Below are 26086 nucleotides of genomic sequence, written 5' to 3'. Positions count from 1 at the left end.
TTGTATTCAGTCTATATGTAGTGAATGCTACGCTACACATTCTGTTCTCAGACAATCATATGACATGACCAGCCCAGCTTAACTGTCTCTATTGTGTCATTCTGTCAATATTATGGTGTTTATACAGAAAATAAGAGAAACTTTTGAAATGTGCTGCTACTGAACATTGCTGAAAACTAGAGGGTTGGGTTGAAAACATACTGAGGAGGTACTGAATCAGATTGGGAAGAAACGGAATGTATGGCACAACCTGACTAAAAGCTGAATTAGATAGGAAGGACACATCCTAAGGCATTAAGAAATCATTAATTTATTAACAGAAGGAGGTGTGGGGGTAACAGTTTTAGAGAGGATTACTAATGTTTGCTTAAAGTAAGTGGGTTCAAATAGATAAAGAGTCCAGTAGTTATTCTGACATGAAAAGATTTCCACATGGAAGAGTAGCGTGCAAAGTTTTATCAGTCTTGTGTCCAATGACTAAAGCATCATCATCATCATGATCACCGCCACAGAGTTCTTTATTTTAGCATCTACTCCTCTATTCCCTCGTCTTCATCAATTATAGGCCCCAAAACTTTCCTTCCGCTTTTCCTTTAAAAAGTGAATAGTTTTCACTCTTAATTCTTCTTAAACATTAAAGCTTTACATCTACATTACAATACTGGAATTTTACAGTAGATTCATATAACTAAATTTTAAAATTGTAGTTGAGCACATCACTGGTTCAAGAACAGCAGCACCTGGATTGAGGAATCATCATCTCACGTTTAGGCTTTCATTACCAGTGATGAATTGTAGCTCTGTGCTACTCCAAATGACTACTGCTAGGGCATATGGCAATGATCTGTGAAGAGTTCCTATTCTTCCAATGTTCTGGAGAATCCTGCAGTGCTAATCCTGATTACTCTGAAAGTTAGCAAGTTTTCTTTCTTTTTGCATGCACCTACCAATGACTCAATGGTTCTGCTTTTCTGTGAGTAGTCTCCTTTAATGCCAAAGTATATGTTGTATTAAATTAAGGTGCATTTAACATTAGCACGCCATAACATTTCATGAAGTTACATAATTCTACAGCAACACACTTCAGTTAAATCTACATTTATTATTTCTTTCCACATCCACGAGGCTCCTTTGTGCAAGATCCAGAGAACACAATTAGTATGATGTAAACTAGCCTGACTTGACTTTAGCTTACCTACAGTCAACAGAGTTTTGAAGTTTTCATGTCAGTATGATACACTTTCCAGAACACTTGAAAGGAATTATTTACAAATGGCAGTTTCATTAGTAATGAGGGATATCAGTGTTGTTATTTTCAAAGTGACTAGTACCACTTCAAATTATTTTACCTTCTGAATCATCAGTCACATTTAGAAGGTAACATTTCTTTTGAAATTTGTAATAATAAACTTACCTCTATATGAGAGCTTACATATTACTGTTATGGCAAATAATCAAAAGTGAAGAAACCACAGTGAATTAAGAGAATTATTATTTTTTAAATTTACAATACTACGAAAAGGAGAGATTGCTACTCACCATAAAGATGACATGTTGAGTAGCTGATGGGCACGACAAAAAGGCTCTTACATATAAGCTTTTGGTCAAGGCTTTCTTCAGAAAAGAAAAACACATACAAGTCACACAAACAAGCATACTTCACACATACATGACTGCTATCTCTGGCCGCTGCAGCCAGAATACAACAGAAATGCATTAATGGGAGCAACAATCAGGAGTGAGGAGGGGAAGGGGGAGAAATGGCACGCTATGAGTGGAGAAGAGGAATCAGCACTCCCTTTGGGGACTGGAGGTTGTAGTATAGCATGGTCAGGTGCAGTGAAGGGAGGCTGTGGGGGAGGGAAAGGGCAGGCAATGGGTGGCAGAAGGGAGAGGAGCAGAGACCATTCATCCTGGTAGATTACCGGTTGGTAGTTATACCAATTTAAAAAGCTTAGCAATGATTGCAGCAGAGCTGGTATATGACATAGCTGCTTTCATAGGTGGCCTGGCTTCTGATGGAGTTGGATAAGCCTTTGGCAAGAATGGAACAGGAAGTGCTGGGTGGGAGGACTGGGCAGGTATTACACCTGGGACTTCCACAGGGATATGGTCCACATGGCAAGGGGTTGGGGTTGGAGTAGCATAGGGAAGAACCAAGATGATGTGGAGGTTGGGTGGGCTATTAAACATCACTTTAGGAGAGGTGTGTAGGATGTTCCTAATTTCAAATAATACACCAGTTCAGAAAAGTATCCCTTCCCTGGATAAACCCCAGTCCCACATCCTATTTCTTAAATATAGCCTTAACCAAGGAATCTCTCTCACCCATCCCCCCCCCCCCCCCCACCATCCCACCCCCACAATGACCTTACCATAAAAATTCCTTTCTTTGGATCCCAACCTTCCTTTCACAATGACATTCACCTATTCAGATTCTAGCAGTTCCTATCATTCACAAACCTGGTACTGCAAAAATACATCTCCAAGGCATAGATATCCCAAAACCACATATATCCCCTCCACAAGATGCTGCTACTGTGCAATCCCTGCTGCATACATAACGTCTCTGAAATTGAATCCCTTGCACTCCAGCACCTAGAAGAGCATTCCAGACACCACATCCGTAAGTTACTCGGCCTGCTAACCTCCTATTGCCACCTTGGGCCACCACTATCCTACCCCTGTCCTACCCAAATGTTCCTTTTTGTTAACTCCTCATAGCACCCAGACCCTGCCTAGCTGAACTTTTTAACTTGGCACATCTCACAAAACTCCCAACAGTCGACTAAATCCAAAGCTGAAATAATCCCAGAACACCGTTATTAATCTTTCCACCAAAATCCACACCCCAGGAAAGTTTCAGTCGCATCGAAAGGCATCATCTTCATACCCCATACTGAATTTTAACCACAGTGGACTTGTTAAAGACCTATTCTCCTCCTCCAGATCCCTGCAATGGAAACACTTACCTGCCACCACTCCTTCCAGCCAAAGCCAACCTAGTCCCAACAAAGACACCTGCCTCTCCCAGTTCCAACCTATGATCCATGATCCTTCCCCCCCCCTCGCACCTAACCAACTACCTGCTGGTCACCTTCCAGGAATTCCATATCTCCAACCTTCCTCACTATCCTTCCGCCCATCCTTTCTCAAAACACCAACCTGTCAGCAAAACAAAGGACAGTCATACACAGCCTCAAAACTGATCCTGACCTAATCATCCTACCTGCAGACAAAGGTTCCACCACTGTCATTATGAATCACAGTGACTAACTGCCAGAAGCCTCCATCAACTGTCTGATACCTCCTATAAATTCTGCCACAGTTATCCCATCCCAGAAGTCCAACATAACATAGAACCCTTCCTTAAAGCCATAGGCCCTTCCTGGAACTTATTCCTTGAATCCATTTCCTCCTCACTGGACAGGGAGGTACACCAACATCCATCATTCCCATGATCATTTATCCACTACTGAAAACTACCTCTCTCAATGTCCTTCATACTCCAGACCTAGCACCTCATGCCTCATACGCCTAGTAGCTATATAATAATATGCCACTACTTCTTTGAAGGTAAGATATTAGCAAAAACCACAGCATGACCATGAGCACTGGTATGAAACCATCCTATGCCAACCTGTTTACGAGGCATTTAGCGAAAACCTTTCTAGCCTCACAAAACTGAAAACCCATGGTCTGATTCAGGTTCATTGATGATATAGATCTCCATGATCTGGACACAGGACTGGGACATCCTACCCCCATTCCTTCACAATCTCAACACTTTCTCTCCCATCCACTTCACTTGACCCAGAATGCCACCACCCTGGACACTGACCTTCTCCTCTCTGTGAGTTCCATCCTCAGCTCTGGACACATTATACCCACCAACCACCACTATATCTGCTTTTCAACAGCTGTCATCGCTTTCACACCAAAAAATCCTTCACAAACAGCCTGGTCACCTGAATATGGTGTATCTGCAGTAATACAAGTTCCCATGCTCAATATGCTGAAGGTCTCACAAAGACCTTCACAGACAGGCACTGTCCCCCCCAGACCTAGTCCACAAACAGATAAACTGATTTTCTGTGCCATATCCCCACACACTCCCAATCCTCTCATCACTTCCAAGAACCAGCGAGACAGAAGAGCCCCCTAAGTCATCTAAACCACCTCAGACAGGAACAATTGAACCACATGCTTCATCAGGGCTTTGATTATCTATCGTCATCCCCAGGACGTAGGGACATCCTACCCAAGATCCTTCCTATCCATTCTGAAGTGGTGTTCCATCACCCATCAAACCTCCATAACATACTGGAACATCCCTATGCCACTGCCAATCCCAACCTGTTGCCACAGGGAAGACCCCTGCGCTTCCAGCCAATTCACCCACCCAGCACTTCCCATTCCAGTCCTGTCAAAGGATTATCCTTGTAAAAGCAGCCATGTTATATACTACCTCTGCTGCAATCATTACTCAAGTCTTTTTATACTGTTATGACTACCAACCAGCTGTCTACCAGTGTGAAAGGTCACTGCCGAACTGTGGCCATGACCAAAGTGGTCCACCATATGGTACACTGTGCAGCTGTACACAACAAACTTTATTTCAATTCTCAATGGCTCCTTCACGACTCAGGCCATCTTGACCCTCCCCTGCACCAGCAGCTTCTCTGAACTGCACAGACAGGAGTTACCCTTGCAATGCATTCTCCTCTCCCAAAATCATCCCAGCCCCAACCTACCATAACCTACTGTTCCCACAATCTCCAGCCAACTCTTTCTCCCTCTTTCTCCCGCCCCCTCCCCCATCCTGTCACCACCTCACAATTCGCCTCCCCTCACCCTCACCACATGCTGCTCTCAGTCAGCACAACCACTGGTCTGTTCTCTGCTCCTCCTTTATGCTACCCATTCTCTCTCCCTCTCTCTCCCCCGCAGCCTCCCAAAACTGAACCTGGCAGTCTTGTCCTGCCACTTCTAGCCCTGTGGGAGCTGTGCTTGCTTGTGTGAATGTGTGTGAAATTTTCTCTTCTGAAGAAGGTTTGGCCAAAAACTTATACATAACAGTCTTTCTGTCATGCCCATCTGCAATTCAACATGTCATCTTTACAATGACTAGCAATTATCTTTTTCATAGTACTGTTAATATTCCAACCTGAATTGATTTTTATACTTAATTTGGCAGATACATCCCAAAAATCAAAGTTGCAGAATAATGATTTTGAAAGCAAAGGTATTGGATGATGAAGGCTAAAGGGGATATGATTGCAGAAAGAAATAGGTAATACATAACTTACTGAAGATTAAGAGGAGTACACAATGGGTACACTACATTTTTTGCTCTTTTTGTTGCCAATAACAGAAGTTCACGCTATTCTGGAAATTCTGGTCGATTTGGAACTTACCATACACATTGGCACAGAAATTTAAAAAATGAAACCGTAATTAACTTTTTCCTAAATAACTTTTTCAATTTCCGAGCATCAAATATGTGGTTTTAGAGCAAACCTTGCTGAAGAAGATCGTCTTCGAGGTGCAGGAGCAGACAGCAGCTTATTTGAGTAGGAAACATCCACATTTGTACTATTGTCACCATCTGCTCCTCCTTGTCGGTTGTTGGATTTTGCACTGTCAATGGCATCTTCCACTTGCTGTGGATACTCTGAATCTAATATACTGTTCTCACTATCATGCCGAGATTGATAATGTATAAAACGACACAAAGCATCAAAACCAAGAATTGACCCCACACCATCACCTGTAAACAGAGAATGTAAGGGAAAAAATTAGGTACTTTTATAGATCTCATACATATTGATTTCATACAAATCAGGTTCCCCTACATTTGATTCTAAAACAATGTCACTATATTTAATCCACAAACATACTCTGCAGTTCAATTCTAAACATTATCTTGTTAACTTGTTGCTATGATTGGGTGTATTTGGCAGGCAGTGCCCAGATAAATGTAGCATAATACAAGGGTGATTCCAATGAAAGTGCTATAATATTCTTAAATGTACTGTACTAATGAACAAACAACTTACATGTCATTTTTCAAAATACTCTCTCTGTTGAATGCACGTATTCCTCTGCTTCATCGGGAGTACACAGCTACCATGATGAGAGAATTCTTTTGGTCATGTGTGTAGCCACTCATGACCCCTCAGTTTTCATCTCTTCATCACCTCTGAAATGCCTGCCTCCCATTGCTTTTTGAGTGCACTTAACTGATGAAAGTCATTACAAGTGAGGTCTGGTGAATAAGGGGGCTGTACTATAAAGGCAAATTTAATTTCCTGAATAGTCTCCACTGTCTTACGGGCTGTATGAAGTCAGGTGGTGTTACACCGTAACAATACTCCCAGAATGATATCCTTGTCGATTATTCCTGATTGCAGGGCAAAGTTGATTTTTCAGCATGTATGAATAAGAAGTATTGGTTACCATCACTCCCTTATCCATGTAATTCTCCAAAACTACTCCATCTCAGAAGAGAATGAGTGTGATTTTTCCAGCAGATGGCTCACTGCAGAAAGGTTTCTGTTTCAGTGATGAGCTGTGGTGCCATTCCTTGCTCAACCTTTTTGTTTCTGGTTGGTGATAGTGTACCCAAGTCTCATTGCCTGTAATAGTTTTTCCCAGGAATGCATCACCTTTGATGTGGAAATGATATAACAGTTCTTCACAGGTACTGACACAATGATCTTTCAATTCGGCAATCAACTGACGCAACACCTGTCTTGCAGACAACTTACTAAAGTGCAATATATTTTGAACAACATTCTAGCACTAAACCAATACTAATCTTCAAACTTGTGGCTATTTCATTCAGAGTTATGAGTCTGTTCTCCTTTACAAGCTCCTCCACTAATGCAATGTTCTTGCTGTCACTATGCGGTGAGCCTTCGCTCATCTTGCTGCATCCTCCACAAAAGTTACAACACTTTTAAACTTCTTACACTACTTGTACACTTGTTACAGTGACCAACTTTTATCAGTGTACTGCACTGTCATTATTCAATGAATTTTGTTTGGTTTGACACCTTCACTAAACAAATAACACATCACGGATAGCTTCTCAATTGTGATATATGCTGACAGCAGGATGGCCATCTTATCGTGGATGGTACTCCCTTCTCCTGCATTGTAGCATCACTCTGCCACCTGTCGGTCACTTTCTGAACTTCAAGAAACACTGCTGCCCCCTACCAACTCCACTACACAACTTGTCAAAATTTTATGGAACCTTAAAAGTTTTCATTCAATCACTCTCAGAGTAAGTGTTGTGTGTCTATTAGATATAATTATATTTACCAACATCAGACAACCTTTCACTGACAAATACACTTCAAAGACACGCTTCTGCTAATAATAAGAGAAACACAAGATTTTTCATGCAAATAATTAATATCAGTGAGCTAGTGTATTTTATAACACCTCCAATGAGGTCATAAATGTATACATAATCAGTGGTGCTTGACTCAGAGGTAGCCAGTTCGAAGCCTGGTGGTCTGAGAAATTTTCATCACAATTCGACTGGCCAGGTGACGAGAGGGGGTGATGTAAAGTTCCCCACCACCAAAATTTGGGCCAATATCCTGGATTCATCAGCAAAACTTGCACTCTATGAGAAAGTGAAGGAACATAATCTGTTGTGATGATCTGTCCTTTGGATGGTGATGTTAGACTTGTGGCCTTCTTGATGCCATCTGAGAGAAACACACATGTGCCATAACCAGGTTTCATCCTCTCCCTGCTCACTCATCTACACACACACACACACACACACACACACACACACACACACACACACACACTGAAAAGAAACCTTTTCCGATCAGGTCAAGAACCTAATCATCACCTTTATATTCATTGAGTTCCAAGAGGCAGAAAAAGGGAAGAATGATTGTTTTATTCATTTATCGATAGTTATTGATTTGTTCCAAATACACTTTAAGTTGATATTAAAGCAAATGATGGGAACAGAAAATGCTGTCAAGCTCTTAACAGAAAGAGACAGTTACAACAAACTTTGAATTATTTACATTACTTGATGAAAATGAACAGTGCGCCAAAAATTTTCTGTAACTCCATGGTAGTTGCCAGTGTCTTCAGATGTTCTAGAACAATAGATGCTGGTGTCTCAACTGCTACGAGAAGTGGCAGTGGTGATAAATAAATTAGATGAAACAAAATGCACAAATTGCTTTACTCACAACAAGCATCAGTAATATATTAATGTCAAGGTGAACAAAAGCTCTTGTGAAAGATTCAAGCTACAAGCTTGAAGAAACTTCAGTGCCTAGATGGAGCAACATAAACAATAGAAGAGGTGACAAGGAAAATGAGAAGGTAATAAAGTTCAAATTAAAATCAGGAGGGAAGAGACTGCCTTCTTCCTATATCTCTAACATAGACTAATCATATAACAACACATATAAAAAACTTGAGTTGCTGAACTACATTGATGATACATCCTCTGTTAGCTGGAACTGCATTAAACAGCTGGCATGGGAACTGCATTAAACAGCTGGCATTACAAAAACAATAAAGGGGTTCCCAGTGTGACCACAGAACATAAGAGGTACATTCTGAAAGTGAGTTCCATATGTATTTCTTTCAATGGCAGTGCTACAACAGCAGCTTGATGCATGTGTGGTACTTTGAGTTAAGGAGAAGGAGACGACACCATTTTGAGTCCTCTTTGTGTTGTTTATGGTGCATAGTGCTTGTTTAAGATGGAGAAATTTGTCAAAAATCCCACCACTTGTGGGATTAGGTCTGAATTTTGTTTCCTAAATGCAAAAAAATATTAAACCAGTTGACCTTCAATGAGAAAGATTTGTTAGGTTTATGCAGAAAAGTGCTGAGTCATTCATTGATAAGGACATGACCATGTGCATGATGATGAGGACGTGGGTGTCCATGTCGGTTACTGAAAAACTGGGGTATGCAGTTTAACTTCTAAGGGAAAGCAATAAGTTTACAGGTCCTATCTTTCCCAGAACATTCCACAAATGTGAAGATCATCTCTTCATGAAAAGTTTCTGAAGACCTTAATTTTTGAAAACTGTGTGCTCGTTGGGGGCCAAAAACTCTTACAGAACAACACAAAAAACAGGATGTGAGCAATGCACATTACTATTTGATGAGCTAAAACAAAGACGACGATGATTTTTAAGTAGGATAGTAACCAAGCATAAAACTTGGGGAGCTTATGAAACACCTCAATCAAAACAATAAAAAACTGAACGGAGGCACACTGCATCACCAGTAAAGACTAAATCCAAGAAAATTCACATTACAATTTATGATTGAGAGAGAGAGAGAGAGAGAGAGAGAGAGAGAGAGAGAGAGAGAGAGAGAGAGAGAGAGAGAGAAAACCAACAAACAAAAAACACCTTATGAATGGCAAATTGGGTGGACATCTATATAGAAAATAGTCTTTAAAAATGAAATTACAATCTATCGCAGATGTAAATCATCTACTTACTGAAGAAGAAAGGAAGGAAGATTAGAGTTTAATTTCTTCACCATGATGTGCTTGATAAGAGATGGAGAACAAGCTCGGATAGGGGAACAAAATTAGCCTTATACTTTTCAAAGGAACCACCTTGGAATTTGCTTTAAGCGATGTACGGAAACTATGAAAAACTTTAATCTGGAAGGCTATACGAGGATTTGAACTGCCAACCTCCCAAATGAGAGTTCAGCATTTTAACCACTGTGCCACTTCACTCAGTGCTTACCAAGGAGCTGCACAGAACCAGTGATGAAAACTAACAGATTTTGGATCCAGAGGTTCCTTTGCCTGAACCAGAAGAACTGGAAGAAATAATACTAATCAAAATTAATCAGAGTCCCAAGCCAAAGCTAATATTCATTATGATAATCTCTTTACCTAATCTCTCCTGCTTCTTTCTTCTTTATAAAAAGGAGTTTGATCTAGAGTTGATTGGAAAAATCATTCATGCACATGATTTTGTGTGTGTGTGTGTGTGTGTGTGTGTGTGTGTGTGTGTGTGTGTGTGTGTGTGTGGGGTGGGGGTTCATGTTTTATTACAGATTAGCTTAGCATCCGCTGCTGTGCTCGCGTAGACTGTATTGTCTGTACAGCCAAGCCAAAGGTTCATCTCTGGCCAGTAGGTCATATGAGCCTTCCAGCCAGCCAATATGAGGCCAATCAGCTGGCAGCCTAGTCTCACTTCTGTCCACAGGTGAATATGTTTAGCTTCACAGTCAACTGAAACAGTGATGAATCTGCAAGACACCAGTTATTCCATGAACAGGTTCATGTTACAACTAGGGTTGTTTGTGATCTGTGTTAAGTGGCTCCCATTTATCACTATTAAATTTTACTTCAGACATTTAAACAAGTGAATAATTTCTGCCTCACATAAAGTGGTTTACACAGCCATTATTCAAGTTATGCTACTGCCAACTATTTCCATTTGTAGTACCAGGCAATTCACATGAGCTGCAAGACCAATGAATCATGTGATTTATTACGTAAGTGTAATCAACAAAAGTTAATAATGACAAACTATGATCTAAAGTGGGAAATACAAAAAGTGTCTCCTAGTGTTTCTTCTCAGACAGCAGTCTGCTGACTGTCTTCGAATTTATCTAATTCTGATTAACGTAGTCAACTGTTAAGTGTACAATGCTACACTGCAATAATGGATTATAGGTGTCACTAATTTATTCTTATTGTCAAGCATACTGTGTGCACTGTAAGTTGTCAGGACTGCAACAAGATCACTATTACCCCCTTCCTTTTTAAATATCATATGCCCAAGTGAAACATCTTCATTATTGTTGTTGTTGTTGTTGTTGTTGTGGTGGTGGTCTTCAGTCCTGAAACTAGTTTGATGCAGCTCTCCATGCTACTCTATCCTGTGCAAGCTTCTTCATCTCCCAGTACTTACTGCAACCTACATCCTTCTGAATCTGTTTAGTGTATTCATCTCTTATTCGCCCTCTACGATTTTTACCCTCCATGCTGCCCTCCAATGCTAAATTTGTGATCCCTTGATGCCTCAGAACATGTCCTACCAAGCAATCCTTTCTTCTTGTCAAGTTGTGCCACAAACTCTTCTTCTCCCCAATCCTATTCAATACCTCCTCATTAGTTATGTGTTCTACCCATCTAATCTTCAGCATTCTTCTGTAGCACCACATTTCGAAAACTTCTATACAAAAAATAAAAATTTCCCTGAGAAAAAGTTTTGCAGAAACATCAGAAAAATAAGATTATATTTCCAGTTCATTTTGTCCCACTGTGAGCTGCAACAGAACATGTTTTCTTTCTCCCTTCCCCACATTTAATTTCACCAAGAGTCTTTTGTAACAGCAGCTTTAATCTTCAGTAGATTATTTTGTTCACAATGAGTAGCTATCTCACATATGCCCCAGAATCTCCGCTCATTTAATTTGTGGCTCTATAGAGTGTTTCACCAATCCTGCTTTTGTGGACATCTCATATTAAAAATATTTAATGTAATCACAATTTATTATTTCACAAAGTTCAAAATCTGAATGACAGCTTTGTATTACACATTTGATAAAATTTATGTGATTCACATAACTTCCAGCAATTTAATGAAAATCCTCTTGAATTTACTGACAAACAATGTGTTTGCTTACTTATGGAGTTTACTGAAGTCAGTCAATGAGTGGTTAGGATAAGAAATTGACAGCCTAGTTTAAGGGACCTACATTGTTTTGTTCATTCCTTCTTTCAAGATCAAGTGTTGACATCTTAATATCATATTTACTATTTTCTAAACACAAACTACCAACTTGACGATTAAGAGCCAGGATTTATCACAAGATCATGCTATTTAAAGTAGAGCATAGACAAGTTTCTGCCAGACAGACATTAAAGCTAATCTGGACATCAAGTGGGACAAGTTTTGTGTCATTATAATGTTGAATTTCACTTTGAAAATCATTTACCTATATGAAAAATACACTTAGTCCCATCAGAGATCAGTAATGTGCTGGAAAACATGAAACAATGTGATGGAAGATCACTTTTTACGTTACAAGCTGAACCAAGCAAACATCATAATGCAATACAGCTTAGGTGCTGTATTTGGCAGTTTTTGTATTAGAATTCATGAACAACAAAAATATTTTAAAAAGTAACACACAATTTTGTGTACAACTTCTTGTAAAAATGTACTGAGAACTGGTGTGGTGATGGTTAAGAGCTACCACATCTGTAAGTGCAAAAGAATAGTTTAAAAAATTAGTTACACTTGGAAAGAATGGAGAAGGTAGGAATATGAACTTTGATCACATTCGAAATGTACATACATACATAGCATATGTGGTGTTGAGGATCTATATTCCATACCTGAAAGGTCACGAAATTTTGAATTTTCTAAACTCTATTTGCTTCACAAAAAATTTTATCATCAGTATTTTGTCAAGAACAAAATGGAACATTTTAGAAATCTGTTTTCAATGTGTTAAGAGCCTTCGAATCTTTTTACACTGCCAAAGCACACTGTTTTTCTCCACACATCCTTGAGAATTGCTGAGTAAGTTAACACAGCTATTTAATGAATGACCATTTTCAGAAGCCAAATATCTTTGGTGCACACACCAGACATAACCAACAATTGATATTAGAGAGTGATGCAGTTGCAGAACACATTGACAAGCATGTACATGTTCATTTCCATGCTCATGTAAGCTTTTGCATCCCATTTGTGGGGGGATTTAACAGTCTCTGTCTTGATATTTAGGTACAGATTCTGAGATAGTGGAGTTTTTCTGAAGAAGAATGCCACAAGTCAAATGTTAGTGAAAAAAAAAACAATAACCTTCATAGACTAAGAAAATTTTAGTAAAATGGTTTCACAACTTAAGCAACAGACACAGCACAAGAGCATATAAGGAGGATAAATTCCTCGCACTGGTGCACTAGCTAAATCTCTTATCATAATGAACATACATATATTCTGGAGAAGAACTTACCAATAAAACAAACTTGCCCAGAAAATCCTTGTCCTTCTTCAGATTTTAGAAATTCTTGGTAGACACCATTTGCAGCGTTGATGACACGTGACACAGATTCCTGATACTCTGGTGCAGACGTGGCAAACAATGGAATAGCACCAACTGGTATTGAATCATGTGTAACCTGAGGAGTGTCTGTACATGATGGTGACACATCAAAACTGTAAGGACTTAAACTGTAAAAACAAAACAAAACAAAACATTTTAAAGCTGTAAATATAAAATATTTTATACAAAAAAGTTTGTATCATAGTGTATATGGATGAGAAAAATATTCACTACACATTATAGACACAAAATATTACTGTGAGAAGATCAACCCCTGATCTTTCTGCATGAGCATATTTCATTCAGCAATGATGTTCACTGAAATTTAAATACAACGATGAACCCCTGACGATGGGTATTTTAGAAGGACAGAAAGGTGACAAACATACAGCACTCATGAAGAACATGTTAATAAGGTTTTCATTCCTTTTCAATAGAATGTCATGCAACATTGAAGATGAATTATGAGATTAAAGAAGGCTACTAATTAGAAATAAGACAAGGGAAAACTATCACTTCCACAAGAAGCCAACTGAAATGAGAAACAGTTTTAAATAGTTTAAAAGTCATACAGAAATATTAAGTATTATTATAATTGTCTATACTCTGCAAGTGATTTTCTAGCAATGAAAATAATCAATTTTTGGAAATATAATTTAATTGGGTAGATAAAAGTCTACTCACCAAATGGTAGTGTGAGGAAACACATTCACTATATGGCTACCGAAGTTTGCAAGTTTTCAGAGCTAGTGGCTCCTCCTTCTGGCAGAAGGGTTGAAGGGAAAGAGAGGGATGAAGGAAAACGTTGGTGAGGTCTAGAAAATGGGAAGAGTTCATAGAAATTGCCCAGAGCCCCAGGTTACATGATGAGAAGGAAGGATTGATTGTTGGAGAATGCACCAGAAGAGACTTGAAAACTTGAGAGCTTCAAGGTAGAAGATGGTACAACATGCAAGACAGAGATTACTGACAAAACATTGTGCATAACTAAATAAAGAGTGGAAAGCTGAGGGTGTTTTATGTAATAATATCAATATTATGAAAAGGCTAGTTGCTACTCCCCATATAGCGAAGATATTGAGTCACAGATAGACACGACAAAAAGACTGTCAAACAAAGGTTAGGGGTGTGGGACAGTAAAGTGCTGCTTATGCGAGCGTAGAGGGTAGAGCAGCTAGGTGCAGTCAGGCGGTTATGGAGGGCGCATCGGATGAAGCAGAGGAAAAGGAGAGAACTAAAAAAACTGTGGGTGTGTTGGTGGTATAGAGGGCTGTGAAGTGCTGGAATGGGAACAGGGAAGGGGATAGGTGGGTAAGGACAATGACTAACAGAGGTTGAGACCACGAGCATTATGGGAACTTAAGATGTATTGTAGGGAGAGTTCCCAGCTGTGCAATTCAGAAAATCTGGCATAGGTGGGAAGGATCCAAATGGCACAGGCTGTGATGCAGTCATTGAAATGACGAAAGTCATGTTGGGCAGCGTGCTCAGCAACTGAATTATCCAGCTGTTTCTGGGCCACAGTTTGTCAGTGGCCATTCACACGGATGGATCATGCATGCAGAACAGTGATTGCACCTTAGCTTGTAAATCACGACTAGTTTCACAGGTAGCCTGCCTTTGATGAGATAGGTGATGCTTGTGACTGGACTGGAGCGGTGGTGATAGGAGGATGTATGGGACAGGTCTTGCATCTAGGTGTGCAACAGGGATATGAATGCTGAGATAAGGGGCTGGTAGCAGGGGTTGTGTAAGGATGAACGAGCATATGTGTAGGTTCGGTGTGTGATGGAATACCACAGTGGGAGGGGTGGGAATGAAGATAGGTAGGACAATCCTATTTCATGGCATGATGAGAGGCAGCTGAAATCCTGGTGGATAATATGATTCAGTTGCTCCAGTCCCGGGTGGTACTGCATCACGAGGGGAATGCTCCACTGCGGCTAGACAGTGTGACTTTTGGAGGTGGTGGTTGACTGAGAGATACGGCATGGGAGATCTGTTTTTATACAAGGATGGGATGACCAAGGTGGCAGCTGTCAAAGTTGAGGTACTGCTAGTGGTTGGTAGGTTTGATATGGACAGAGGTACTGATGTAGCTATCTTTGAGGTGGAGTTCAACATCGAGGAAGGTGGCTTGTTAGTTTGAGGAGGACTAGCTGAAGCAAATGGGGGAGAAGGTGTTGAGATTCTGGAGAAATGTGGATAGGGCGTCCTCATCCTAGATCCAGACCACGAAGATGTTATGGCCCAGGAATAGGTTGGCATAGGATAGTGCCATTCATGTGCCCACAACCATACCCCAGATTTGTTTGTAGGTATGGTAGGAAAAGTAATTGTGGGTGATGTCTCAAAGTCATGGTGAGTAGGAAGGAGTTTGTAGGTTTGGAATCCATCGAGAATTGGGGAAGGTAGTGCTCAATAGTGGCAAGGCCATGGGTATTATGGGTGTTAATGTAAAGAGAGGTGGCATCAGTAATGAAAAGCAGTGCACCATGTGGTAAAGCAACAGAAACTGTGGAGAGTCAGTGGAGGATATCATTGGTATCTTTTATGTAGGAGGATAGGTTTTCGGTAATAAGCTGAAGGTGTTTTTCAACAAGGTCAGAGATTCTCTCAGTGAGGACATAGTAGCTGGTCACAATGGGACATCCTGGGTGATTGGATTTATGGACTTTAGGACGTGTGTAGAAGGTAGGAGTGTGGGGAACAGTAGGAGTGAAGAGAGAGGTGGACTCAGGTAAGATATTCTGGAATGGGTCTAAGGATTTGAGGAGAGCCTGGAGATCCTGCTGGATTTCTAGAATTGGGTCACTGTGGCAGGGTTTCTGGTGAATGAATCTGACAGCCAGCAGAGTCCTTCTGCCATGTAATTCTTGTGGACCAAAACAACAGTGGTGGACCCTTTGTCAACAGGTAGGATTGTAAGGTTGATCAGTTTCTATGTGGTGGACTGTGGTTCTTTCTGTGGTAAGGTTAGCTTGAATGTTGAGAGATTTGGGGAATGATGGTAGCGCAAGGTTTGAGCTTAAGAAATTCTGGAAAGTTAACGGGGGCTAATTTTGGGGCAGTGGGTGTGGATCACAGTTGTATGGAGGAGTGAACTGAGTCAGGAAGAGTCCAGCATTTGTCTTTGGTTGGTGGCGAAAAAGTTTTTCCACTGTGGGTATTGGGAAAGGAGAGAAGGTCTTTAACAAGTCCTGCATGATTGAATTTGGGACTGGGGCAAAAGGTGAGGCTTTTGGAAAGGACTGATACTTCTGTGGGGATAAGGCTTTTGAAGGAAAGGTTCATGACTGTGTTTCACGTCTGTTTAGGTTCTGGATTCTTTATGGTGTTGGGAGGGAGTTTTTGAGCATGGGATATTGTATGTGGTAACAATGGGAGCCAGGGAAAAACAGACAAGTCAAAAAATAAAAGATATAAAAAACCAAAAAGGAGTGAAGAAAGGAACAGTTATTGAAAATGAATAATGAGAGCAATGGAATTAAGGTAAATTAAGGCCAGGTAGGTGGCAAGAACCAGGGACAGATAACACCAGTTCCTACCAGCTGTGGTCTGAGAAACTGGTGTCATGGGGACAAATCCAGGTGGCACGCGGTGAAACAGGCAACAAGGTCATGAATGTCATCCTGTAGAGTGTAATCTAAAACAGGATATTTTGTGTTGAACCATATACCCTTCGCCTATGCTCATTCATCCTAACCGATAAACTTGGTAGTAGTCACACTGATGTAAGAGGCCAAATAGTGTTTATTTACATTACAGCTTGTACACAAGATGTATTGTTTTACATGTGGCTCTTCCTTATGTAGTATATGTTTTGCCATTTATAGGGCTGGTATAGCTGGTAGTAGAAGAGTGGATAGGGCAAGTGTTATAATGGGGACAGTCGCAAAGGTAGGAGCCACAGGGTAGGGAAAGGTGTGCAGAAGTAACATGAGGTCTGAGAGGGATGTTGTGGAGATTGGGAGAGAGACAAATAGCTATTTTGGGTGTGGTTGCAGAATGCCAAACAGAATGGATCTCATTTCAGGGCATGATTTTATGAAGCAATAGCCTCGTAGAAGTAGCTGGTTAATACATCTTCAAGACCATGATAATACTGAGTGACAAGAGATGTACTCTATGTGATGGCCCAGAAAATCCGCTTTTGCCCAAGGCTGGTGGGGTAACTGTGTCCAGTGACGGAAGAGGTGAGAATGGTGATTCATTGCTATAAAGAGTTAACATCTGAACAAATATGTTTGTCTTGAATGCCAAGGCTGTATGGGAGGGAACATTTGTCATGAAAAGTACGGTAACTGTCAAAACGAAGTAATGTTGTTTGTTAGTAGGTTTAATGGAACAACGGTGTTCCCTTCCTGTCCCCCGCCACCTCCTTAATAGCCACACCATCGACAACTGCTCCGCTCCTACAAACTGAGTTTGGTCAACCTCCTTAACGTCCCCCCCGTCTTCAACACTGCTTCCTAGATCAATGATAACTCATGAACACAAGAACCAATTACCAAAGTACAGTGTTCTCAACCTCTCATCCAAGGCAATCTCATCTTCTGAGTAACCTGTATTATCCGTGAGTCCCATGTCCCACCCTAAGCCTGCATTTAATCATGCTGCTTTGATGAAGGACCTACTCTCCTTCACACATAATGTCAACTGGAAATGTCACTTTGCAACTCAATCCCAAAAGCTTTCCAACAGTAAACTTGACATGGAACCTTGCCTTGAACAGTTCTGACCACGATCTCAAAATTATTCACCACCACTACCTCGGAATCATCCCTTACAACCCTTCCACAAATTCCTAATCTCCAGCATTGCTTTACAGCCCTTCCTCAGGTCCCTACAACATGACCTTAACCTGACCACCGCAGAACTCGTAGCAAACACAGGACCTACCGCTGTGGTACTTGACCAACAGGAGTATGTAAGTGAGGCTCTAAGCTAGTTGTCTCATACCTCTATGTACAGTGTGTGCCATCAAGAGTCCATCCCTGTGATAAAACTGACATATAGTCCCTCATTAAAATATCAGTCCCCTGACAAGGACGAACACCTGAGTCTATAGAGCTCCTTATCCCACTCAAACCACACACCCCAACCATTTACCTTCTTCCTAAGATTCACAAACCCAATCATCGTAGCCATCCCATAGTTGTTGGCTTCAAAGTACCCACTGAATTTTGTATTTGCCTCCATTGATCAAAACCTGCAAACTAGAGTACAAAGACTACCTTGTTATATTAATGACACCACCCACAGATTGTTTGAAATCTGTGTCCATTCCCCTCCTGTCACACACCTTTTTGCTTGTCATCACTGATGCCACCTCTCTTCACCAACATCCCCCACGTACAAGGTTTTATACCAACATCCCCCATTTACATGGGCTGTCTGCTGCTAGACATTTGAACACCTATGATGTCCTTTGCACTCACTTTAAACTACATTGTACTTGTGAACAACTACTTTAACTTTGAGGGGCAGACATACAAGCAAATAGGGGGCATGACCGTCAGAGCCATGATGGCTGCTTCCTGTGCCAACATTTTCATGGGTTACTTGGAGGGGGATTTCCTGGGATCCATAGGCCTTCAGGCCCTGCTTTGGTTTAGATACATTCATCACTCTTTTCCATATTCACTAATGGTGAGGGTGACCTGTTAAAACTCTTTCAACCTTTAAATAAATTCTCCCAATCAAATATCACATGGTCCAATGCCGTTTTCCTTGATGCTGACCTCATCCTGTCCAAGAGTCAGCTACACACTTCTGTCCACATTAAATCCACTAACAAACAACAGTACTTACATTTTGACAGTTGCCATCCTTTTCCTGTCAAATATTTCCTCCCATACAGCCTTAGCATTCAAGGCAAACAAATCTGTTCTGATGCAGACTCTTTATAGCAATAAATCACCATTCTCACCTCAGCCTTCATTGGACATTATTACTCCACGACCCTAGTTCAAAAGCAGATTTCCTGGGCTGTCCAGTTCAATTCCGGTATTCCTGACCCTGAAAAAAAACAACTTAAGAGTACACCTCTTGTTACTTAGTAATATCATGGTCTTGAAGATTTATAAATAAACTATTTTGACAAGGCTATTCTTCAAAAAATCATGCCCTGGAATGAGATCCATTCTGAAACTTCCTGGCAGATTAAAACTGTGTGCCGGACCAAGACTCGAACTCGGGACCTTTGCCTTTCGCGGGCAAATGCTCTACCAACTGAGTTACCCAAGCACAACTCACGCCCCGTCCTCACAGCTTTACTTCTGCCAGTACCTTTTGATCCATTCGTTTTGACATTTTGTCACCCCACATAGAATATCTTTTTATCACCCTCCCAATCTCTGAAACATTCTTGTCAGACCCCATGTTACATCCACACACATTTTCCTACCCTGTGGCTCCTACCTCTGTGATTGTTCCCGCTATAAGACTTGCCCTATGCACCCACCTACCAACAGCTACACCAGCCCCGTAGCTAGCAAGACATATACTGAACAAGGGAGAGCCACCTTTGAAACAACATATGTTGTGTACCAGCCGTTATGTAAGTAAACACTATTCGGCCTCTTATACTGGTGTGACTACAGGCTGTATATCACCCAGGACAACCGGGAAAAACCCAGGAATTTTTTCATCCGGGAGAAAACCGGGAAAAACCCGGGAATTTTTTGGAATTCTGGGATTTTTTTTATTTTAGTTTTATTTTAGTTTTCAGTTAAATTTTTGTAATTTTGACACATAAGAAACAATACTCTAACACAGGATTCTACTGTATCCTACTACTGTAGAATAATATTGCAGCAATAGAACATGAATGATAAAAAAACGAAGATAAAGCTTGAGTTGCAAAGGAAATGTGCTATATATAACAACAAAACATAGTGCTCATATGAGCGTCTGCCAACAGCAAAATGTGTCAACAGCTTTACGAAGACTGTTCAATGCTTCATAACAACAAATTGCCTCTGATGCGAGGCCGACGTCTCGTGTGTCTCACTCCAATGAGCGTGTCGTCACAACTGTTTATATTAGATTCGTTTGAGCAGTCGCAAGGGGGCTCATGCACATGCACAGTTGAATCATGCATTTATAGTAACTTCTCCTGCTTCTGGCTATAGAAGTGTGGCTGTTAGCTGTATAAGAAGTAGCAGCAAGATGCTACCCGGAAAATTTTACTGGCACGCGCAAGCTGCCAGATTTACTGGGGGCAAACTGGGGTATCCACCCCAGGCGGCAATTTCAGGGGTGGGGCACCAAATTCATATTCTTGAGGAAAAAACCTAGTTTCACAAAGCGCCTAGTATCCAGCGCACGCTTGTCTATCAATTATTCATAGATTTTGAAAAGCATCCCTGTTGGTTTTTGAACATATTGTAAGTTCATTTCTGAATGAATCATAAGTTAATTTTTGAATGTGTGCACAGTGTACGTTGTGTCTCTGCCAGGGGAATCTCCATCACATCTCAAAATAAACTGCCTGCAGACAGAAGGGAATGGGGCTATACGAGCTTAGTGGAATAAAGCCGAATGGCTGATTGCCAATCGCTGTTCATTTATGTGGTTGACTGGGTTTTCAAATGATCAGCATTGTTATAATTACCAGCAAAATCCATAGATTCAGACTACCAGAGTGAAAATAAACGACTAACAGTAATAACATGTAAAAAAGAGAATACGTAATCTTCTCGGTGTATCGAAGAAAATGAAATTTTGATAGAAAATTTTTGGCCAGACTGCTACACTAGTAACGGCCGGATGTACAGACCCTGGTAACAGCTGCCTAGGTTCTATTCTGTAAGTAGCACAGAAAACGTGTTGTACGAACATGTAATAACACCTAACTGGAGAATAAATGCGGAATATCTAAGCCGTTGATTGTGGCAGGGTTAGTGAAGTTAACCGGAGAATAAGTTTTGACACTGGCAGGAACAGTTACAGAACTAGTGAGGACAAGATTGATTGTTAGAATGAGGAAGGAGGAGAAATGGGGAAATCAGACAAATTACGGAAGAATATGACGATTCATAGTTTATATAAAAATTTCGTACTACTACTTTTTGATCTCACGCTTGAGAAGCTGGAGCGTAAGAATGAAATGCGAAACTATTTCCGAACATAAAGCTTTTTGTTTGTAGTAGGCCTAATAGGGATTTGATATTGGAACTTTGTGAATCATATTCTGTCATGTTTAAAAAAAAAAAAAGAGAGTGATCATTTCTGCCAAAACAGTCTCGTTTATTTGGTGTGAGTTACAATTGTTGCAGTATTGGGCAGGCCTATTTCATTTTATCTAGCAGACAGTGACAAAATACACATAGTGAGATTGAGAAACCACACCAGTCTTGGGTACTGTTTGTATTAACAGCTTTTTCAGTATTAGACAACGACATTTCATTTTTTCATGCAAAACATTTGATAAAGTTTGATGAGGTAATAGATTCTCTCACAGAAAGGAAAGCATGCTATGTAAAGCTGTAGCAAGGTTAGAGAGAGAAAAAAATGCTAGGACTTGAGGATTGAAGAAATGTGTACTGTCTTGCTCGTCACTTGTCTTCATTGGTTTCACATATCCTATATTTAATTTTTGTTAAACAAAAAAAGCAAGTTATTAGCTGATAGGCAATAAAGAGTGCAAATTTTCTGAAGAGTTCTTGTTCTCCAGGTTACAAATAATCCCATCCAATATTAATAGCAAGGTTTCTTTACTTTTTTTAAAAAAAGAGGGGCTGGATGTCAAACCGGCCAACTGGGAACAGGAGAGGCACCAAGGACATTTTAATTTCCACTGTTCTGAATATAGTTTGATTATTATGGATTTGAATTCCACAGAGCAAAATACAGTGACGTGCAATGAAAGAATGCTGTGTAAGAGGTGTGGCACTGCACTTTGGCACACGTAAGACCAAATAACATGTCTTACATTTCCTCGAACACATGTTTTATATCAGACTCTCTGAAAGATGTGTGCTACAAAATGAACATATTTTTGAAAAGCTTTTTTTTGTCCTACCTCAAACACTCGAGGGTAGGGGGGAGGGGGTGGGGGGAAGAGGGCACCACTATTTAGTATTGCCGCGATTCGCAAAAATCGTTGAGCCAGTGCTGATGCACAGAGCAGTCAGAGTTGTAGTGGGAAGGTGGATAGTTTCCTCATGACCCATGTTTACATTTAGTCATTTTGTGTTTCCTCTTCGTTATTGCTCTATGTCAAATGAAAACAAAACGGATTTGTGTGGCCGGGAGTTATCAAGTGGATTAAAATACATTCACATAATTACGGAAGGCTAAAATACGTTATTAGTTTCAGATTTTGTTCTATTTCCACCTTTTGTACAGTCAAGCACTAATCGCCTTGCAGAACAATGAAGTTATTTTTGTAGGTCTGCTAAAGAAATTTGGCTTTTATCAATCTTTTCTGCTGAGGCACTCAATTTTTTTGAAACAAAGTGTTTAATTCTATTCAACTGTTCATTGCATTAAAAAAGTGCATCTTTTCATCTTCTAACACATATGGCATTATGCCATAGTGAAGAACCAAACATGAGATAATGTAGTACTGGTACTCCAAGAAAATTTACATCCGAATCTGGACATACGAATGTGCACTGTAAGACGAATTATGCTTTTTAGTGTGGTTCATGAAATTCCGATACTCTTGGAGTATCCTCTGATGTCTTGTTTTTTTAATGCCACAATCTAAGATCTTTTAATGTTTTACATGTACGAACATACGGGCTTCCTGTGCCATCATTGCTGCGCTCTCCGACAGTTGCTGAAACAAACCTATTAACAGGGTCACAGGAAAATATTGCAAATGTATGTTTGAAAAGCGATACTTTCCAAGTAAATTTCCTTTTATGTAAGCTGAACTGTGTGCGAGAATGTACGATGAATTTCTTAAATCACAGAGCGTTTGACTCTCTTTGAGGACGACCATTTAGAAAAATTTTGAGCCCAGATCAAACATTTATGTCATTATTAAAAATTTTACTAAAATGTGAAAGTTTAGCTTCTCTTGCAGATTATTAATTTTTGAAACCAATATTATATGTGAAAGCTTTGATTTTCTTTTAGCAACACTATGTATATGTATATTAACTTTTCCAATTTGTGTATATGCGCTACTTAACAGTGATATTGTTAGTGGCTAACTGCATCATGCTTCCCAGGCTCTGAATATCCGCTGTCATCATCTGGCAAAATAATGTGACATGAGCTATGACTGGCTTACAAAAGCGCTTTGCAATCACAATTTCAAAGCTTCGGAAAGTCACATGTGGTATTTGGTGGAAGTCAAATTTATACTTAGTGATACAAAAATATGCAGTGTTCATGTTGCTGCACATCAAAGATCTTTCCAAAACTTTTTTTTTTTTTTTTTTGCTGAGTTTGGTTTTCTAAAGAGCCGGGAAATTCTATGCCGGTGTAGAATACCATAACCGTTTAAAAGATTGATAAGTTTTACTATTCCAAGGAAAAGTATACTGTCACTTAACATGGAAAAAGTGTATTTTGACCCGGGAGAAAATTTATTTTTAATCAGCAAATCCGGGAAAAATCCGGGAATTTTTTTTTCTTGTGCACGTATACACACTGGACTACCACTAAGGGTATATGGTTTCAGCACAGAATATCTTGTTGTAGAGTATGCTCTACAGGATGACAGTCATGACCTTGTTGCCTGTCTCACCACACATTCAATCTGGATTCCTCTCCCTGACACGTTTCTCAAACCTCAGCAGGTGGGAACTGGTATTACGTGTCTCTCGTTCTCACCACCTACCTGGCCTTAATTTACCTTAATTTCTTTGTTCTCAGCTTTCCTTTTCAATAATTATTCTTTGCTTCACTTCCTTTTAGTTTTTTACATCTTTTATTATCTGACCTGTCTGTTTTTCCCTGGCTCCCTTTGGTACCACACACAATACACTTAGCTATCTGCTCTTATTTACTTATGCACAATGTTTTGTCAGTAATTTCTGCCTTGCATATTAATCTATCTTTCACCTCGAAGATATCAGGTTTTCAAATCTCATCCAGTGCATTCCCAACGATCATTCTTCCTTCTCATTCCTTCAGCCAAGTCTCCTTTGACCCGGGGTTCTGGATGATTTTTATGAATTCTCCCCATTTCCCAAACCTCACTATTCATTTTCCTTCACCCTCTTCCGATTGTAGTTTTTTTAATCCATCCAATTACATTATATTATCAAGTGATTTTACATTTATTTTGCATGAGAGTAGTAATCTAAATTTGAAAATGGAACAAATGATGTTTTCATTTAAATACAACTTAAATCTAAATTTTGGAACATTACTATTCTCCAACATTTTATTTCCATGGGCATATTGCCCATCAGTATTCTGTACATAGAATGCATACTGTCTAAATGATTAATGGAAAATCTCATATAATGATGTGAAACAAATACTAACAAAGAGATAGAGGGGCTGGCCAGTACTTACCTCAGCTCAGTACAGCCGATAGATACACAAAAAGCAGAACCGAAAATTTACGTTCCTAGCTTTCGGAACAAACGTTCCTTCATCATGGAGGAGAGAGGGGAAAGAAAGGGAAGAAGGGAAAGTGGATTCAGTTACTCACAACCCAGGTTATGAAGCAACAGGAAAGGAAAACAGGGAGGGTAGCAAGGATGGAGGCATGGTTGTCAGAGGGAAGCCAAAGATATTCTACTGTAAGTACTGTGCCAGCTTCAAACCAAAGAGGATGCAACAGAAGTAAAGAGGTATACAGTATAAAGATAAACACAACTATGTAGGATGAATAGATGCGTGAATGGCTAAAGAGGAAAGGAAAACAGGAGAAGACTGAAGAGTAAATGGGAGTGAGGTTGTTTAACGTAGGTTCAGTCCTGGGGGATGGCGGGATGAAAGAATGTGTTGGAGTGCAAGTTCCCATCTCCGCAGTTCAGAGGGACTGGTGTTGGGTGGGAGAAGCCAAATAGCACATACGGTGTAGCAGGTTCCTAGGTCCCTAGAATTATGCTGGAGGGCATGCTCCGCTACTGGGTATTGGACATCTCCTAGGCGGACAGTTTGTCTGTGTCCGTTTATGCGCTCAAATACTAGACCCAGTGTTGAACCCTGTCTGGAACAGTTCCGACCGCCTTCTCAAAGGGATCCTCCTCCCCTCCCCCAAAACCATCCCTTGCAGACATTTCAGGAATTCCTCACATCCAGTGTTGCCTCCCAGTCCTTCTTGAAGAACATCCCGACAACCCCCAACATCACCCCAGCTGAATCCCGTGCCATTAAGGAGCTGAAAACAGACCGCTCTATTGTCATCCTCCTGGCGGATAAAGGCTCCACAACTGTGGTACTTGACCGTGTGGAGTATGTGGCAGAAGGACTGCGTCAACTCTCCGACACCTCAACCTACAAAGCTGTTACCCAGGATCCCATTCCCTCCATCCAGACTGAGCTGCAGAAAATCCTAAAAATCCAAGGTCCCTCACAACGGCTTCCATAGACTTACTCACTCCACCTGAGCCCCGTACTCCTACCTTCCACCTATTACCCAAAATCCACAAAGAGAACCATCCTGGCCGTCCCATTGTAGCAGGCTTCAAAGCCCCAACAGAACGTATCTCAGCTCTGGTAGACCAACACCTCCAACCTATCACCCGCACACTCCCATCCTACAGCAAAGACACAAACCACTTCCTAGAATGCCTCAAATCCATTCCTACTCCTCTCCCACCTGAAACCTTTCTTGTCACCATAGATGCTACATCCCTTTACACAAACATCCCACATACCCATGGTCTCTCTGCCCTTGAGCACTATTTCTCCCAACGCCCACCCGAAGATCTTCCAAAAACCTCGTTCCTTAGCACACTTACCAACTTCATCCTAACCCATAATTACTTCACCTTTGAAGGCCAGACCTACAAACAAATCAGGGGAACGGCCATGGGAACCAGGATGGCTCCGTCCTATGCTAACCTCTTCATGG

General features: G+C 40.6%; 1 protein-coding gene across 1 annotated transcript in view; it reads right to left on the bottom strand.

Moving 5' to 3' along the window:
• LOC124605827 (protein retinal degeneration B) overlaps positions 1-26086 on the bottom strand; it is a 575027-nt gene that overhangs the window by 146189 nt on the left and 402752 nt on the right. The window contains exons 13-14 of the mRNA XM_047137749.1: positions 13003-13220; positions 5521-5770 (exon numbers count right to left, since the gene is read on the bottom strand). Of these exons, the coding sequence (XP_046993705.1) occupies positions 5521-5770; positions 13003-13220 (468 nt within the window). The remainder of the gene's footprint in view (positions 1-5520; positions 5771-13002; positions 13221-26086) is intronic.

The sequence above is a fragment of the Schistocerca americana genome, chromosome 1 (genome assembly GCF_021461395.2).
Source record: "Schistocerca americana isolate TAMUIC-IGC-003095 chromosome 1, iqSchAmer2.1, whole genome shotgun sequence".
NCBI classification, from domain to species: domain Eukaryota; kingdom Metazoa; phylum Arthropoda; class Insecta; order Orthoptera; family Acrididae; genus Schistocerca; species Schistocerca americana.
This window is presented reverse-complemented; position numbering and strand designations above follow the sequence as displayed.